At 48.0% G+C, this 19,293-nt stretch overlaps 1 protein-coding gene and 2 pseudogenes across 1 annotated transcript; all 3 read right to left on the reverse strand.

The window, feature by feature from the left end:
- Positions 1–1,580: 1,580 nt before the first annotated feature.
- On the reverse strand, positions 1,581–4,950 carry LOC125506694 (annotated as a pseudogene).
- A 4,150-nt stretch (positions 4,951–9,100) lies between these two features.
- On the reverse strand, positions 9,101–11,425 carry LOC125506695 (annotated as a pseudogene).
- Positions 11,426–12,195: 770 nt separating this feature from the next.
- Positions 12,196–15,490, reverse strand: LOC125555529 (ureide permease 1-like). Its single transcript, XM_048718443.1, has 7 exons — positions 15,294–15,490; positions 14,421–14,722; positions 14,155–14,293; positions 13,834–14,002; positions 13,543–13,693; positions 13,035–13,409; positions 12,196–12,795 (listed from the first exon to the last, which is right to left on the reverse strand). The coding sequence occupies exons 2-7, from the start codon at positions 14,655–14,657 to the stop codon at positions 12,637–12,639; spliced, it is 1,230 nt and encodes a 409-aa protein (XP_048574400.1). The 5' UTR covers positions 14,658–14,722; positions 15,294–15,490; the 3' UTR covers positions 12,196–12,636.
- Between the last annotated feature and the right edge of the window lie 3,803 nt (positions 15,491–19,293).

Below are 19,293 nucleotides of genomic sequence, written 5' to 3' on the forward strand. Positions count from 1 at the left end.
ATCAGGATGGGACTATTGCAGATTTTGTGGCGAAAAACTATAGCTTGGGTTTCAGGCGCAGGCTGTTTGGGGAGATCAATGATCAATGGGAGTGGGTAGTTTCTGAGGCAAGAAAATATGCTTTGAACAATATACCTGATACAGTGTCTTGGAAGCTGTGCAAGAACAAGAGACTTACCACTAAATCAGTGTATAAGTGGTTGGAGAGGGATTTAGCTGGTCCTAACTATAAGTGGATCTGGAAAGCTAGCATCCCATTGAAAATCAAAATATTCTTGTGGCAGCTATTCCAAAATGCGGTGCTTACCCGGGATAATTTGAGGAAGAGGAATTGGCCCGGGAATCCTGTTTGCTCTTTCTGCACGAACATGGAAACTGCGAACCATCTATTCTTTACATGTCCTCTTGCTCGAACAGTCTGGGGGACCCTGGGACTTACGGCTGGAGCGTCCTGTTGCCCGCGATCCCTCTGGCAAAGCTGGGCGTGGTTGTATAAGTTTTTCCCTGGTGGAAAACAATTTTACATGATGATCATTGCTGCTTTGTGTTGGGGGATATGGTGTCTTCGAAACAAAGTTATTTTTGACAATTATAATGCTCGTTCTCCGCTGGAGGCTGTTTCCAGTGCATATTCTTTTATGTTGTACTGGGCAGGACCACTGAAAGAAGAAGATAGGTCGAAGTTTCAGGCGGGTGTGAAGAGATTGGCGTATGTGGCAGCAGCTCTGGCGGACAGGACTCACTCGCGAGGTGTGATGCGACTGAAGGATGGAGAGGGGATCCAGATCGGCTAATCTGCTTGGTTTGCAGTCCACTGAGGTTTGATGCCCGTTCTGGAGTCTTATGTGCTTTTGGAGAGTTACTTCTTTCTACCCTGAGTAGACTATGTAGTCTATCAGGTTGTGCACTATTTTCGCTGATGGTTAGGGTAGTGGCTAGTCGGTGTCGTCAGGTTTTCGTTCCATGGCAGTTGATCTGTTTTAGGGTCCTCTTGCGGTGGGTTTCCTGTCGATGCTCCAGCTCGCTCCTTCTCTTTCAGTCTTATTTTGGGTGTGGTTGTCTTGATAAAACTACTGGAACATTGTATTTCTGTTGATTGTAAAATTAATGAAAAGGGGTGCGAGCCCGGTTGGAAAAAAAAAGCACGTCAAATGGCACCGGTTCCCGCCGCAGCAGCTCCTCCGAGGCGGCTGACTGGTCATCGATGAAGTCCAGCAACGGCACCGTCGCAGCGTCGCCATCTCCCTTCATTGTCTCCTCCACTTAAGTGTTTCACTCAGTCTAGTTCATTATGGACCAAGCCCTTGTGATGCTGATATATGCATAAACATGTGTACTGTTCAGTAGTTGCAGCTAACTAACCTTCAGGTTCCATACCTACCAGTCTATTGGCTGGCTGTGAATAAGTTGGTGACAGGTGCAGGGGTATGAGCATGAAGCAAACGTTACCAACTGAACACAAAACTAAAATCTGTCAGTTTTAGGTAGAAGAAAGTGAGTAAGCTTTCTAGTATGTAATGCATCTGTTTCTAACAATCAGATCAAATCTTAAACATTCTTGCCAATAAATACATGATACATCAACGTTTCAGAAGACCTCTTTCTACAAACTTAACTATAAGCTTCCCAGCAGCTGGTTGTTTCTCTAAGGTCAGCTGATTGTCAACTTTTCGACACAATTTAATATCAGGAATTAAATTTCTCTGAAACATCTGGCACGCCACATTGTATGACTGAACTGCGAGACCTCTATTAAGAAAACTCTCCATCAGAATGTGGCATGTCTGAGCGTCTCTCTGCGAGGCAGTTCTCAGTACCTTGCTGAGGAGACTGTAAGCTTCATTTATTTTACCTAATGCACATAGCTTCTGACCTGATTGTATACACTCTTAAGCTCTTGTCTCGCTAACATCTTATCCAGCAGATCGAGTAATTCTTCCACTGTACCCTTCTCACAGTATCTATGTATCACTGTCCTGTATGTAACGAGTGTAGGGACAATTCCTCTATTAAGCATTTTCTTCACAAGCTCTGTCGCTTCTTTCAGCCGACCTTTCTTTCCCAAAGCATTGACAACAACAGTATAAGTTACAACATCTGGATGCCTGTTACTGAGATACAAGTCATCCAACAAAGACAGCGCTGATTCCAAATCCCCCTGCCGTAATTACAGTAGTGAAGTTAATAACATTAATGGTACAACCTTTGCTTTGGCACTGCTCCATGAAGTCTTTGGCCTCTGCCGGCTTTCCTTCCTTACATAACGCATGGATCAGTAAGTTAATCTCCACAGTAGTGGGAAAGAAACCCTTCTGCAACATCTGGGCAACGACATCACATGATTCCTTTAGTTTCCCTTCTCTTCTAAACCCATGCATTACAACACTGTATGTGATATCACTTGGAGTCCACCATTCCTCTCCACTGTTGTTTAGCAATTCCAAAGCCTCTGAAGTTTTCCCAGCTTTGCAGAGACCATTTAACAGTGCAGTATGCGTGACTATGTTTGGCTTGCAGCCATTCTTATACATATGCTGTTGGAAATATGAGCAATTTACCAAATGATTTTATTAACAGAAATACTAGAGAAAGCATGACTAATATAGTAGAGATAAAACAAGTCATACGTTCTGACAGAGAGAAGGTAAATAGCTTCTGTATATATGAACCGTAGCCTATCATATCTATAGCAAACAGTAGAATTAGTTGCATATATGAGATAGAACCTAACATATTTAGGGCAAGTACTAGTACGAGAAACTGTGGCAGGATATCCAACAGAAAGAAGAACACATACTGGACAAAGCAGCAGTAGCACTGGACTTGGGGTCGGTGTCCTCGCCAGCCATGTCGTCGAGGAGGTTGTCGACGTCGGGGAAGAAGTCGTCGTCGGGGAAGTAGTCGTCGAAGTCCGGGGCGTCCGTGACGAAGGAGTCAGTCAGTAGTCACGCAGAGCGCTTCCCAAAAACCTTATCACCCTTCTCCCGTACAGGACTCAAAGAGGTGCGGTTTCGGAGGCCTACTGTCCCGACCTGCGGTGCACGCCGCAAGCCGGGATGAGGAAGATAGCAGCAGCTCAGAGATTGGAACCGGTGGCGAGAGGAAGGAGAAGTTCTGGTGCGTCTCTCTGAGAGGAGCGACCTCCCTTTTATAGGTGCAAGAGAATGAGGCGAGAGGCTGCGCCGGGAGCTGAAGGGAACGCGGGAGATGAAACGAACAGACAGCAGCCGAAGGGTGCAGCGTTCGTATTCAATATCCATTACAACAAAAACTTTCCAGCTCCTGAGTGACCTTTCGTATACCCGTAGTGCATGGCAAAAATTTAGACATCAGCTCGGCTCATTCCCGCAACCCGGTGCGGTGGGCGGCGGAGGAGGAGCGCGCGTGGATGTTCCTCTTGTTCTTATGCTCATACAAGTGGGGAAAGAACCTCCCTTATAAGGAGGTCCAACTCCCACTAAACTAGTAATATGGGACTAAACTTTAATAGTATCCCTTACTTTGCACAAATGAGCTAAGTGGGCCTCTAGGATTTATTAGAAATTTCTGAAATAGTTATTGGGCTGCCTTCAATATAGACTAAATTCCAGCATATGCTTCATCATCTTTCTTGCTTGATCAATTTCCTCGATCCGACAGAACCCATCCACCACTGCACTGTATGTCACAACATCAGGGTGACATTCTTTTGAAATCATCTCACCTACAATCTCCTTTGCCTCGGCCATCCTCCCATTCAAGCAGAAAGAGTGCACAACTGCACTATATCCAACCTCATCAACACGAAATCTTTTCCCCTCTAACTCCCTCAAGAACTCCAACGCCTCATCTGCATGCCCATGCTTTGCAAACACATGGATGAGCATGTTATAGGTGACCTGATCTGGAAATAGACCCGCATCATTCATCATCCTCCCAAGCAAACCCCGCACCTCTGCCACCCTCTTCTCCTTGCACAAGAAGCCCATCACTGTATAATAGGTAATCTTATCAGGTGGACACCCATTTTGCAGCATCACACCGATCATCTCTAGCGCCTCAACAACCCTCCGCACGCTACATAACCCCTTAATAAGGCAATTGTATGTGACTACATCCGGCTCGACCCCGACACGTCACATCCGGTCGCTAAACTCAAGCGCCTTGTCAATGCGCCCGGCAAAAACAAGCACATTCACTGCCACGTTACATATTGATATGTCAGGTGCGCACCCGTCCTTCTGCATGAGCTGGAGCACGCGCATGGCGGAGCGGAGCTTCCCCGCGCGGCTGTACGAGAGCATGAGATGCGCGAACTGCTGCGTCCCGCGCCTCATGCGGCGGTGGATCATGAGGCGCATGACGCGCCGGGCGGGGTCGTGGAGCCTGGTGCGGCCGAGGAGGCTCAGCATTTCGTCGAACACCTCCGGGGCGTGCCGGTAGCACCACTGGCGGTCGGCCCAGCGGAAGAACTCGAACGCGGCGCGGGCGTCCGTCTGCGCCTGCGCGCGGAGCACGGCGCGGACCTGCGGCGGGGAGATCACCCGGAGCAGGTTCCGGAGCTGCGCCTCCAGCTTCGGGGTCCACGAGCCGCGGAGCTCGAACAGCTTGCAGGTGTCGCGCACGAGGCGGCTGCGCGACTCCTCCACGAGGTCATCGTCGTGGGGTATCTCCTTGACGACGGGCGAGGGGGCGAGTTCTCCCGCGGCGGCCGAGGAGGATGCGGCGGCGGTGCAGAGGCGGCGGGGCTGGACGAGGAGGAGCAATGGGTTTTTGGTTAGGTGCCCAGCCATGGCGCCCGCTCGCGTGCGCGGGAGGAAATGCGTTTGGTGGTTAGGAAAGCGATCGGCAAATGGCCGGAGGGTGCCGCCGGCGGGCGGCGGCGGCGGGCGGCAGGTCACTGGTCGACGAGCCGGAGCAGGCTGTGTGGGGTCACAGCGTCAGGGCAGCGCATGTAAAACCCATTTGGGCTTCTCCATCTTTCAACTCTTGCCCCACCATCGTCTTGCTGTCTTTTTAAGAGCAACTCTAGAAAAGTCGTCATATTGATAGCCACCAAATACTTATAGAGTAAGATTGTCGAGATGATGCACAAACTCGAAGTCTTCATATTTGCTTACTCCATAATCGTGGTTGAGGAGCAGTGTGGTTCGTGTTCGAGGATGGCTGATGGATGCTGGCCATGGTGGTGTGATGTTGGCTCGTAGGATAAGATAGTTTGCATGAAGTTTGCGAAGAGGCGGGAGGACGGCATATCATGTGGTCTTTCTCAATTTTGTTGATGGGTGACGCTGGATATAAGGTCCGGATGGCATGAGGATGACCCTCGGCTGACATGACCTTTCTCCGACACGAGAGGACCGGAAAGGACGCACCTTTTGTGTATCAGTTATCGTGTCCTAGGTAAACGTTGGGTACCTAGGTGCGGAGTGGATAACTGTTGAAAGCATATAACTAGTTTATGTGTCCTGGCGCGTGCAACAGGCCTGGTCTTTGGTTCACAAAGCCCTGGCAGCGATGATACTCTCCCAGCTACGGCGACAGACGAGGCGCTTCTCCTCTCTCTTCGGCGATTGCCTCGACGGTGTTGGGGGTTCGAGACGGTCGACGGTTTTGGTTTGTGCAGAGGCTTAATGGATTTTTTAATAGTTTTATTCCTTCATGGGCTTCTTCACAAAGTTTTCAGGTCTGTCATGTCTCTCTATGTCTAGTAGTTTCTTTGTGTGTGTGCGCTCATGTAATGTTATTTTAGTTTAATGACATACATGATTACCCAAAAGACGTGGTACGCACTTGTCCATGGGGGCTTCCCTTTTCCTCAATCTCTCAGGCATCCCATGTGAGGTGGGGGAACACGTGAAGCTTCCTTCTCGCCCCATGCAACTGTCATATAAACTGTACTCCATAAGGGCGTGTATAATGCATAACCTTAAGGTGATGCCTCGCGTGCCATGTAGGATCGGATATGACGTAAAGTAGGTTCGGATAAGGAAGCTGGATCCTCTTCAGGAGACGGGTGCTTGAAGAGAAAACGTGTGGTCTAATGACAAAAGCTGAAAAGGTTGGAATGAAAAGTAGAGATGCATGTGTACTAAAGTCTTTATTTTTTATTTCTTAATGAGGCCCACTAGTGGTAGCTTGCATTGGGGAGAAAAAATAAATATGGATGCCTCAAATTACTTTTTATCATGGGGCATATGTATCCATATGCCACCATTGTACATGCCCTAAGTTAGCCTTGAGACGTTAAATATGAAGGCTGGGAGGCCAGATATGAAGGGCACTCCATAAATTACGACGATTCTGACATGTATGATGCTTGTGTCTTTTCGGTCAACACGGCGACTTTGCTCGAGTTTTTTTAGTGAAAACTATCATGAAAAGCTTTATTGATTAGATAAAAGAGTTACATCATTTACCAAACTCGCAAAAATAAAGTTAGGGGATCACCGTGCCAAATACAAGTTTTGGACATAGCCACGACATTCCTAGCTAGTTCATGAGCCCGTACATTGGTCTCCCTATTACAATATTCCACAAAAACATTATCAAAACCAATGAAAAGAATATTACAATCAGTGTAAATTGCACTTCTCATAGTAGCCGAGAAACCTCTATCATTAATGGTTAGAATGACCCGAACACAATCAGTGTGAATTATGGAAGAGTTGATATCTATTTGCCATGCAATTTGTAAACCCTCTCTGAAAGCAAATGCTTTGATGCAGAATTTACTTGTCGCGGATGCGACCACGGTGCGAAAGGAAATTCTCTTGGCCTCTTCCCCGAGCCGCTCCTGCGAGCGACCTCGGGGGCAACCCTAGCCGCCTCCTCCCCGTCCCCTCCTCCCGGCCTCCCTCCCCCGCCGCCACCGCGACAAGCCGCCGGGCAAAGCCCGGCCGGCGTGGGTGGCGGCGGGGAGTTTCTCCCCCTCGATGTGGTCGGCTGCTGCCGCGGGACAGTGCGTGGCGCGCGGGGGGGGGGGGGGGGGGGGGGGGGGGGGGGGGGGGGGGTCGGGTGGCCACGGGCCTATTGGCGCGGCGCTGGGAGCGCGGGACGGCGGCGGCGCACCGGCGACCTGGGGCCTGGACGGCGCGCGGCGGCTGTGGTGGGTCATCTTCTCCAAGTGGTGGCGCGTGGGGCGGCCCGGCCCAGATCCGGATTCGGTGCCGGCGGCTTGTCCTTCGGCGGGGGCTGTGGGCGGCTTTGGCCACGGCCGGCCTCTCCAGTCGCCGGTAGGGGTAAGTTGTGGTGGCGGTGGTGGTGGGGTGGACTGGGGCGGCAGCGGAAGGCGTTTCTTGCTGCAGGCTGAGTTCCCTGGTGCCACGGGCTGCGCTTGGCCTAGGCCACGGTCGGCTATTTCCTCCTCGCAGCTCAGTGGAGGTAGCAGCGGCGTGGTAGTGCGGCGGTGCGTGCCCGTCAGCTCCGATGTTTGGAGCTCGCCGGGTGGGCAGTGGCCCGGCGGGGCTGCTGCCCTTGGCGGGTCGGTTACGGCGACGGCTGGATCTCTGGTGTCGGCTCGTCTGTAGGCGGCCCGTTGCGACCTTCGAGCTCTCTCCTCGTCATCTGGGCGCAACCTTCGTCGAATGATTGGCCCTCCCCAGCTGCGATCCATCACTCGTCTCGCACCCGGCAGCAGGATCGAGCTCGTCTCGCGCCCGGCAGCAGGACCGACCTTGTCTCGCGCCCGGCAGCAGGACTGAGCTCGTCTCGCGCCCGACAGCAGGACCATGCTCATCTCATGCCCGGTAGCAGGACCGAGCTCGTCTCGCGCCCGGTGCCGCAGGACGAGGTGATGGAGGCCAGTTTCGGCCGGCCTATCGGGCCTCGGCACTGGGGGCAGCCTAGGGGTGCGAAAGACGGGTCCTTTCCACTCATGGCTTTGATTGGGGCAGCGGCGGATCTCGGATGAGGTGGTGTCAAGGTCTTGGATGCGGGGGCGGCGACCCTGGTGGTGGGTCCGCGGTGCTCATGGGCAGAGCCCGTGGCTTGGTGCTGCCCGGTTGCCATGGCCGTGTGGACGGCGTGTTAGTCGGGGTGTGGCGTTCGGTGGTGGTGAATGGTGGCCGGGGTAAAAACCTGCTTTATCTTCGGACGGACCGGCGGCGGCGAAACTCGTTCCCTTCCTGAAGGCGTCGCCGCCGCGGCCCTCATTGCCCATTGTGTTGCTCCATGGGAAACTCTGATCCTTGGATCGGGCGGTGGCGGCGCTCCGGTGTCGTCCCCTTCCTGAAGGCACCGCCTAGGAGCCCACGGTTCGTCATATATGGCTTCACCTCTTCACATAGTGCTAGTGTTGGTGTTGTTGCGCTCGGTGCCTATGTATCCTGCCTTGAGTGTGTGTGTTGTGGGGGCGTGCGTTGTACCAGGTGCTGTTGTTTGGTGCTTTATATATAAAGCGGGGCAAAAGCCTTTTTCAACGAAAGCAAATGCTTTAGCTATCACTGCATGGACAACATGCGAAAGATGGCATTGGGGCACAACTGATGCAATCACCTCTATGGTCTCTGATAACCACACCAACTCCACCGTCACCTGAATCCTCTCTTAGTAGCTTTCCTTCCATTGGCTTCTTCCGTCCTTCTCTTATAGCACCCCTAGCACCCCACCCTTCTGATTGCTCACATGCTTGTAGTTAGTCATCCTTCTGCTAGAGTTGTTCTAACACTCCATGACAGACTTTGTTTCTATGTAGCATATAAATTTTAGACACGACTATTTAGCGACCATTATAGTTTTAGGGATAGTGACCTGTTCCAGCATTAGCGTGTGTAGGCGTGCAAGGGCGAGCCATGTCCTCGACGTAACTACCTTTCCCACATGAGGTTGGGCGCGCGGTTGCACATGAGGCCAACACAATTAGCATGTGAGGTAACAATATATTCCTAAAAGCTCCTCCGAATGCAAAATCTACATCGCTTAGATTGATCATCTAGTCCTCCATAAAAGATATGTACTTCCAACCCAAGGTAAATTATGATGAGGATCCACCTGATCAATTGGGGGCCAAATGAGGCTTGAGGTTTAGGAAAATCATATTATTTTTGTAGTATATACTATCCTGTATAGAATTTTTAATTTTCAGTAACAGAATCAAATATTGTGTTGTCTTCTGATTTCACATGGAATCAAACATAATAACTTGGCAACGATCTTTCATGGTGTTATGGAGAGTCACCTTTGTATGGTTTTGCATCAACTCTAAATAGGATTACCTTTGGTGGTTTGGTGTTACGCATATTAAAAAAGTAGCAATAAGAAAAGTATATGGCATGTTGAAATCTTATAATAACTAACACAAAAACATTTGGTGGGACTACAAGAGTTTCCATGAGGTTGGACTCATTGGAATTTTGCAATACAAAGTGCATTGTAAAAAGTATGATTCCAATCCTCCAAAATTCCTACAAATTCTCTTTCAACTACAAAACCTCTTGTTTCAGGTTATGTACGGCTACATCTAACAACTCCATTCAGACCAAAACATCAGGAATAAAATCCACTTTGTCATGGCATGGCTTGCTTCCCGGATGGATCAATGTCACTTGCCTTCCCCTCTTCATTCCTATGCCATGTGGCAGGAGGAGTTCCAAACTAGAAGAAGAGATGAAAGTATGGGACAGCTGATCACTTTGTGCGCCTTTCACCGGACGAAGCCATGAGCATGGCTACAGCCGGCGACCAACATGAGCAGCATGAACTCGACGAGCAGAGCGAACTTTCGCTACTTCATGATCCAGAATAGCAAGATGCCCAGAATGATTACTTTGTGCTCCTGCGACCTGCTGAAGCCATGAGCGTTGCTACAGCCGCGACGAACATGAGCAGCATCAAAATGAGCAGAGCGTACGTATTCTTGGACGACTTGCGGTACTCGCTGAATAGCACGATTCCCCAGAATGTGCTCACAAGTGGCAATGCCTGATGAACAGCCAACAATGCAGAAACAGTTAGATTCATATTCATAGTGCCTCGTCTCTCTGAATTTCCTTCTTGTAAGTTGCTAACATCAATTAAAAGTTAAAAGTTATATCCACCACAGGATAAGATATTTTTTAGAGATTCAATAATATTAATTTAACATCTTGACTGAATCACACAGAATGCAAACATGTTTTTTTACGGTGCTGGATGCTAGCATGCATATAAGAAAGGGCTAGAGATTGATTCAGCAATCAAACCTCAACAGCATCAGCAGCAGCATAACCAGCCACCCATGAACTGGAAGCCATTGCCGAAGCCACAAAGCAAGCCGGCGAGGAGAGCCCATTGCCTGCCTTCACAGTCACTCAGATAGGCCTTGAAGGACGACTTTGGTACGTCAAGGCAGGTAAATGTAGCCTTTTTGCTAGGATCTTCAGTAATCGTACGATTTTGCCATAAAACCCATGTTAAGGACAAACTATAACCGGCCTCTCCATCTCCACCGTCATATTGCGCTGTCTTTTAAGAGGAACTTTAGCAAATTCGTCATATTGATGGCCACAAAATGTTTATGAAACAAGGTTGTCAAGGTGATGCACAAACTCAAAGTCTTTATATTTGTTGCCTCCATAATCGTGGTTGATGAGCAGTGTGGTTTGTGTTCGGGGATGGCTGATGGTTGTTGCCCATGGTGGTGGTGTTGGCTCGTAGGATAGGATGGTTTGCATGAAGCTTGGGAATAGATGCGAGGACGGCAGATCATGTGGTCTTTCTCGATTTTGTCGATGGGTGACGTCGGATATGAGGTCCGAATGGCACGAGGATTACCCCCGACTAACATGACCTTTCCCTGGCACGAGATGACCGGGAAGGTCGCACCTCTAGTGCGCCAGTTATCATGCCTACGGTAGATGCTGAGTAGCCAGGTGTAAAGAGGACAACTACTTTAATAAAGAAACGAACATACTTTCAATTCATTGATGGAACTTGTTTTAGCCAACTGTACTAGATATTGACTAATGTGTTCCAAGTTATTTATACCCTCACCACTAAATTTATTAAAATCAAGGATTTTATAACCTTGAGGGTACAAAACTGCATTGAATCGTTCGGATAAAGCTTTTGATACACGTGATTCCTTACTTTCAGCTCGTTTCAAAAAGTTTCTCGAAACATTTTGTGCAAATTCTTCTTTAATTTGGCTAAAATTGAAAATGAGGTAGACAAAGATGCTTGGTGATGGCATAAGAGCGACATGAGTACTAGATAGGGTACACCTTATGGTGTGGACACCGATCCATAATTTGATAGATGACTAAACATGCTTGTGCTTATGGGTGGTGTGACAAATTAAGCACACTCATACTAGGACTAGGGAATGTAGGTGCAACCGTAACTTGATTGATCTGGTTAGGATTAAAATTGAACAACATGGGGACAGTGAAGAAATAGGTAAAGTTAGCTTAGTGTTTTCTACACAAGCAAATACACCAGCATTACCGCTAAATTTGAGGTCGTCCATGCCGAAAAATGCCCAATGATGGCAATGTAAATTTTTGGGACAAATTGGACAGAATCCCGGTTGAAACAGCCGATATATCGGCCACTCACGGGCTGGGCCCGGTTATTCTAGCTAACAGTCGGATCTTCTCCGGTCTGGCCCAGTTACAGTGGGCTAACATCTAGCTCTTCTCGGATTTGATCCAGTTATACTAGGAAAACGGATCCGGTTAGACTGGGTTGTTTTCTCTGCTCCACAACACTCTTTTGGCCTCCGAGGTTGCATATGATTTCGGATGGAGATGACCCAAATATCAAAGTTGTTCGTTTCGGCGATTTGAAGAACATCTTAGCTCCTTTTTTTCATGTCAAAATCTTGTGTCAACAAATGTACAATCCCATTCAAGCAACAGGGCCAACGAGTATCACATAATCACATTACAAGGTCACAAAAAAAACCAGGTGTGGCCTATGCCACCTGATCAATTGATGGGAGCCACATGAGGCTTAAGGTTTAGGAACATCAGATTATTTTTGTAGCATATGCTATCATGTATATAGATTGTTTAAATTCATAGTAACATATCATATATTGTGTTGTCTTCTGATTTCACATGGAATCAAACATAATAATTTGGCAACGGTCTTTCATGGTGTTATGGAAAGTTACCTTTGTATGGTTTTGCATCAACACCAAATAGGATTACCTTCGGCGGTTTGGTTGGCAGACGAGTTAAAAAGTAGCAATAAGAAAACTATATGGCATGCCGAAATCATATAATAACTCAAAACACAATATGGATTCATTGGACTCATTGGAATTTTGCAATACAAAATGGATTACAGAAAGTATTTCTATGATTCCAATGCTCCAAAATTCCTACAAATTCTCTTTGAACTGCAAAAACCTCTTGTTTCAGGTTATGTACGGCTACATCTAACAACTCCATTCAGACAAAAACATCAGGAATAAAATCCACTTTGTCATGGCAGGCCCTGCTGCTTCCCGGATGAATCAATTCCCTTGCCACCCCGTCTTCCTTCATTCCCATGCCTTGTGGCAGGAGGAGTACCAAACTAGAAGAACAGATAGCCGATCACTTTGTGCGCCTTTGACCAGATGAAGTCATGAGCGTGGCTACAGCCGGCGGCCAACATGAGCAGCATGAACTCGACGAGCAGAGCGAACTTTCACTACTCCATGATCCAAAATAGCAAGATGCCCCAGAATGATCACTTTGTGCTCCTGTGACCTGATGAAGCCATGAGCGTTGCTACAGCCGCGACGAACATGAGCAGCATCAACACGAGCAGAGTGTAGGTTTTCTTGGACGACCTGCGGTACTCCCCAAATAGCACGATGCCCCAGAATGTGCTCACAAGTGGCAATGCCTGATATTGAACAAATGCAGAAACAGTTAGATTCATATTCATAGTGCCCTCTTCTCTCTGAATATCCTTCTTGTAAGTTGCTAGCATCTTATTTAAAAGTTAAAACTATTATCTACCACAGGATAGTATTCTTTTTAACATCTTGAATCATATACAGAATGTAAACATGTTTTTTTTACGGTGCTGGATGCGAGCATGTGCATATAAGAAAGGAGTAGACATTGATTGAACAAACAAACCTCAACAGCATCAGCAGCAGCATAACCAGCAGCCTGACCACCCATGAACTGGAAGCCATTGCCAAAACCACAAAGCAAGCCGGCGAGGAGAGCCCATTGCCTGCCTTCCCAGTCACCCAGATAGGCCCTGAAGGACGACTTTGGCACGCCGGCCATTGGGCGGTAGAGGAACAAGATGTTGAGGCCGACACCGATGACGAAGCACGACATGGAGAAGTAGAAGAAGGCGGTGTACACAACCAGGTGCGGGACGCCGCCTTTCAGGGTGTGCCACTGGTCATTGGTGGCGAGGTTGAGTGCCGGGGAGAAGAGCGAGAGGCACACCCCGGCAAAGAAAACTAGCCCAAGCCCCTTGAGGGTGCTCGATCCAAACACCTGGAAAATGATGAACAAGTTTGATTAGATCACTTCACTTCACTTCATTGGTGTTGCAAAAATCCATCCAATACCATCTGATTTTTTTTGCTCTCTGAAATAAAATGACTTGCGACACCTAGTACGATTTTACCTTAACCGAACGCCGGCCTTCGAGCTCAATCAGGTACTCTGCAGTTCCTGCTTCAGCTCTGGTGACCTCTTCTGCACAAGCTCCATTCTCTATGTCCACCTCTAGTGCATCATGTATACCTTGTTTGCTTGGCTCCATACCTCCATTTGTCCTGTTGAATTAGACAATAATGGTCAGAGAAGCAACCATAAAGACGTAAAATGGTTTACCAAATATTGACGCCTAATGCATGTAGCTGATATAATTTGACTCGGTCTGACGGAAAAAATGTGCAAGAAAGTGAGATGTTACCCAAGGTTGTAGCCATTTGTGGATTCACTTAGTTTCTCTTCATTATCAGCTGCATTGGAAGCGTGTACAGCAGTCCCAAGGATGACTGCAACAAGGAAGCAAGCCACTCCAGTGAAAAGAATATCTGCCCTGTTGATGCGGTTGTCCAGGAAATAATTCAGTGTTGTGCCTGAAAATACAACACGCGTTAAAAATGAGCGGAATTCTTTGAGGATACAGGATGATTGCGCAGATAAATTGGTGCATCGGTTTAGTTAACCGTAAATGTTCTTTTTCAGATACCAGCTGTACTCATATCTTCAAGTCTGTTCACAAACTTACCTATTACAACAACCATGCTTGCGCAGATAACCTCAGTAACTGAGAGACCCACATATGCCCAAGCATATTGTGTAGAAAGGTTCCCAATACTGAGCACAAGGCCCCCTGCCATTGCAAACAGCACCGAAGGCCAGTTATCCTTCATAAAAAAACATTCAGAGTCAGCAAACCGAATGAAAAATTATCTGTATCATCAGGAAGTTGTTGCATAAATAAATAAATGCATGATTATTTATTTCCTGGAAATAAATGAAAGCTAAGCTAACCTGACTGAGCTGGGTGAAGAAATTGGGCATGTCTTGCTTGCTCTCCCCAAGCTGGCCCAAGGTGAGCGCAATGAGGACCGCGGCGAGGAGGTTGGTGATCGAGTAATCGAGGTACGTGTGCTGCGGCAGCCGCCCCCTGCGCTCCAAGAGGGTGAGCAATGCTGGCCATGTGCCCAAGAAGAGGAGGGCGGCACACATGAGAGCAATGGCACTGCCCTTGTCTTCTACGATGAACATCTTGAGAAGCCTTTTTTGATGGAGAGCACGCGATTCGGTTCAGAAGGGGGGCTGCCTTCAACCACCTGCAGGCATCAATCAGTTGAGAGGTTGGAATTTATTCTGGATACACATGCATGAAGCATGATCAATGAACACACTTATTTCTTCATCATCGATTGAGATTTGATTTTTCAAGTTGCGAATCTGGAATTAATTCTGGATATTCAATGAGCACACTGATTGTTTTCGCAAAAACACCGAAATAAATAAATGAACACACTGATTTCTTTTCGTAAAAAAAAAAACAAATTTGAACACACTGATTTCTTCATCCCTGCAAAGTTTGCAAGAAACTGAATGATTTGGAGCACTCGCTACAGGGAGTAAAAATGTCATAACAAAGCAAAACACAATAGATTACTACATGTCCATCAGATTAATCACCATGAAAGTGATTCGGTTTTTTTTTTCTAAACCCAAACTGAATATCATCAGATTCACTCGAAGTCCAACTCGGTGTGCACGAGTTTGGCATGCTCTCTCTGCTCGCCCAGAATACCAGCCAGTCCATGTGTTCCTCAGCGGATTTATCGGAGAGCATATGCATATGTGAGTACAAGGAGAGGAGCGGGGTAAGTAGGAAGAGATACGTACCCGCCGCCGCCGCCGGAGATGGAGAAGACGAAGATCCTGAAGAAGTTGTGTGCTACTCCGTATGTTGCTTCCCTGCCTGCGGACCTGCGTTGCTATGTATGTATGCCCTATCCCTATATATATGTTGAGACCGGTGGCGGTTGTCTTCCTTGGCGATTACGGTTTGTCTGTGATTCTCCCTGTTGCCAAGTTTGCGAGGGAGGGCGACGGTGGCGGCGGCGCCACGCTATCTCCATGTCCTCTGCACTCACCTTGGTAGCAGCGATATCAGCCATCCAAGTTCAATCTCACGGCTGTCATCCCCCCAGTATCAGCCATCCAATTTCAATCTCACGGCTGTCATCCCCCCCACTCAATTTATGTTAATAAATAGTATATTTCTGTATTATTTATTTACATTTACATTTATACTTATTGTTGCTTATAAAAGCGCCGGTTGTAATTCTATTAAGCCATTAAATTTAGTGTGCACAAGACAACCATCGCCCTACGATCTAATGCATTTAATCGTATCGAAGAGTCCATTTGACTTTCGTGGTCTGTCACCAAATCCAACGGCCCAAATTCAAGCGACATCAATTGCATTTGATCTCTTGAATTAATTGCTCCTAATTTATTGCACGCATCCATGACATCGATTTACTCTTCTTAGACCAACTCTAGCCGATCCCCTATAACCGGTTAGAGGAGTAAAAATCTGATTATACTCCTCTAATCAGGACCTAGCCGAACCCCTAAAACCCATAGAGGATAATTTTTTCTCCATCGCTTATCCGCGTCTATATTAACTCCACCGCTAGTCGGCGGAGTAAATACCCCCACCCTCCTCTGCCTCTCCTCCTCCCTCCTCCATGCTGTCGGCAACAACCTCCCCCCCCCCCTCGATGTTCCTTGCCGCTCCCCTCCTCCAAAATGGCCGGATCTCGTGGCCGTCGATCCCCGACGCCCATCCGCAGCGCGGATCCGTGCCGCCACGAGCGAACCGCTGGCGCATCCTCGACTCAACCTCCCATGGGGCAAGGGGCCGTCACCAGGGCTGGTGAGTGCGTCGTTGGCTAAGGAGGACCGGGAGGCGAGGGAGCGGAACGCGACAGAGCCGCCGACGAGGAGTACATGGCAGACCTTCGCCACCAGTACCCGAGCTCGCGGTGGCGGAGCGCAAGATCTTCAGGGAGCATGCAACAGAGGTAGGGGGGGGGGGGTCATCGACGTCTCAAGCGGCAAGGAGGACGGCGGCGCCGACGAGGATCTTCCCCGACTATGGCGACGGCGACACAAGGCCAGACCCCATGGACGATGGGATTTCGCGGGTGGAGTAACTCGCCCTCTAAGTGGTTTAAGGTTTTAGACTATGCTTCGGTGGTTTAAGATGTAAATTATGTGTCGAATTAGACTATGCTTCCGTGATCATTAAACTATGCTTGAGTGGTTTATCAAATCTTTGTTCATTTACATTTAAATTTGCTTTTTACTCAATGACCATATCTAGCGGAGTTAATATACTCTGATAAAGTTTACTCCGCTGTTTCCTTCTCTATTTTTAGGGGATCGGCTAGAGTTGTTCTTAGTTTTATTGCACGCATGCATGGCAAAAAATGAGAAAATACATTGGCTCTTTCAATGGATTCCAAGCCGCGTAGATTTCTACAACAAGAGCCTTTCTGTCCATGATGCAAGTGCGTTCATCTCATTCCACCACTGTTTGATAGAGATAGCCTCTTGTGCGTGAGCCGCCAGTGCAGCTGGTGAAGAAATATTCCCTAGAGGCAATAATAAAGTTATTATTTATTTCCTTATATCATGATAAATGTTTATTATTCGTGCTAGAATTGTATTAACCGGAAACATAATACATGTGTGAATACATAAGACAAACAGAGTGTCACTAGTATGCCTCTACTTGACTAGCTCGTTGATCAAAGATGGTTAAGTTTCCTAACCATTGACATGAGTTGTCATTTGATTAACGGGATCACATCATTAGGAGAATGATGTGATTGACTTGACCCATTCCGTTAGCTTAACACTTGATCGTTTAGTTTGTTGCTATTGCTTTCTTCATGACTTATACATGTTCCTATGACTATGAGATTATGCAACTCCCGTTTATCGGAGGAACACTTTGTGTGCTACCAAACGTCACAACGTAACTGGGTGATTATAAAGGTGCTCTACAGGTGTCTCCAAAGGTACTTGTTGGGTTGGCGTATTTCGAGATTAGGATTTGTCACTCCGATTGTCGGAGAGGTATCTCTGGGCCCTCTCGGTAATGCACATCACTTAAGCCTTGCAAGCATTGCAACTAATGAGTTAGTTGCGAGATGATTTATTACGGAATGAGTAAAGAGACTTGCCGGTAACGAGATTTAACTAGGTATTGAGATACCTACGATCGAATCTCGGGCAAGTAACATACTGATGACAAAGGGAACAACGTATGTTGTTATGCGGTTTGACCGATAAAGATCTTCGTAGAATATGTAGGAGCCAATATGAGCATCCAGGTTCCGCTATTGGTTATTGACCGGAGACGTGTCTCAGTTATGTCTACATAGTTCTCGAACCCGTAGGGTGCGCACGCTTAACGTTACGATGACAATTATATTATGAGTTTATATGTTTTGATGTACCGGAGGTTGTTCGAAGTCCAGGATGTGATCAAGGACATGACGAGGAGTCACGAAATGGTCGAGACATAAAAATTGATATATTGGAAGCCTATATTTGGATGTCGGAAGTGTTCCGGGTGAAATCGGGATTTTACCGGAGTACCGGGAGGTTACCGGAACCCCCCGGGGACTTAATGGGCCTACATGGGCCTTAGTGGAAATAGAGGGAAGAAAGGGGAGTGTGGGGCGCGCCCCCCAAGGCCCAAACCGAATTGGTTTAGGGCAAGGGGGGCCGGCCCCTCTTTCCTTCTTCCCATCTCTCTTTCCTTCTCCCGAATCTTATTCCAACTAGGAAAGGGGGGAAGTCCTACTCCCGGTGGGAGTAGGACTCCTCCTGGCACGCCCTCTCCCTGGCCGGCCGCACCCCCCCTTGCTCCTTTATATACGGGGGCAGGGGGCACCCCATAGACACAACAATTGATCGTTTTGATCTTTTAGCCGTTTGCGTTGCCCCCTCCACCATAGTCCACCTCGATAATACTGTAGCGGTGCTTAGGCGAAGCCCTGCGTCGGTAGAACATCATCATCGTCACCACGCCGTCGTGCTGACGAAACTCTCCCCCAACACTCGGCTGGATCGGAGTTCAAGGGACGTCACCGGGCTGAACATGTGCTGAACTCGGAGGTGCCGTACGTTCGGTACTTGATCAGTCGGATCGTGAGGACGTGCGACTACATCAACCGCGTTGTGCTAATGCTTCCGCTTTCGGTCTCCCCTCTCATTGCTATGCATCACCATGATCTTGCGTGTGCGTAGGAATTTTTTTGAAATTACTACGTTCCCAACAGTGGCATCCGAGCCAGGTTTTATGTGTAGATGTCATATGCACGAGTAGAACACAAGTGAGTTGTGGGCGATATAAGTCATACTGCTTACCAGCATGTCATACTTTGGTTCGGCGGTATTGTTGGATGAAGCGGCCCGGACCGACATTACGCGTACGCTTACGCGAGACTGGTTCTACCGACGTGCTTTGCACACAGGTGGTTGGCGGGTGTCAGTTTCTCCAACTCTAGTTGAACCAAGTGTGGCTACGCCCGGTCCTTGCGAAGGTTAAAACAGCACCAACTTGACAAACTATCGTTGTGGTTTTGATGCGTAGGTAAGAACGGTTCTTGCTAAGCCCGTAGCAGCCACGTAAAACTTGCAACAACAAAGTAGAGGACGTCTAACTTGTTTTTGCAGGGCATGTTGTGATGTGATATGGTCAAGACATGATGCTAAATTTTATTGTATGAGATGATCATGTTTTGTAACCGAGTTATCGGCAACTGGCAGGAGCCATATGGTTGTCGCTTTATTGTAAGCAATGCGAGCGCCCTGTAATGCT

The sequence above is a fragment of the Triticum urartu genome, chromosome 5 (genome assembly GCF_003073215.2).
Source record: "Triticum urartu cultivar G1812 chromosome 5, Tu2.1, whole genome shotgun sequence".
NCBI lineage: Eukaryota > Viridiplantae > Streptophyta > Magnoliopsida > Poales > Poaceae > Triticum > Triticum urartu.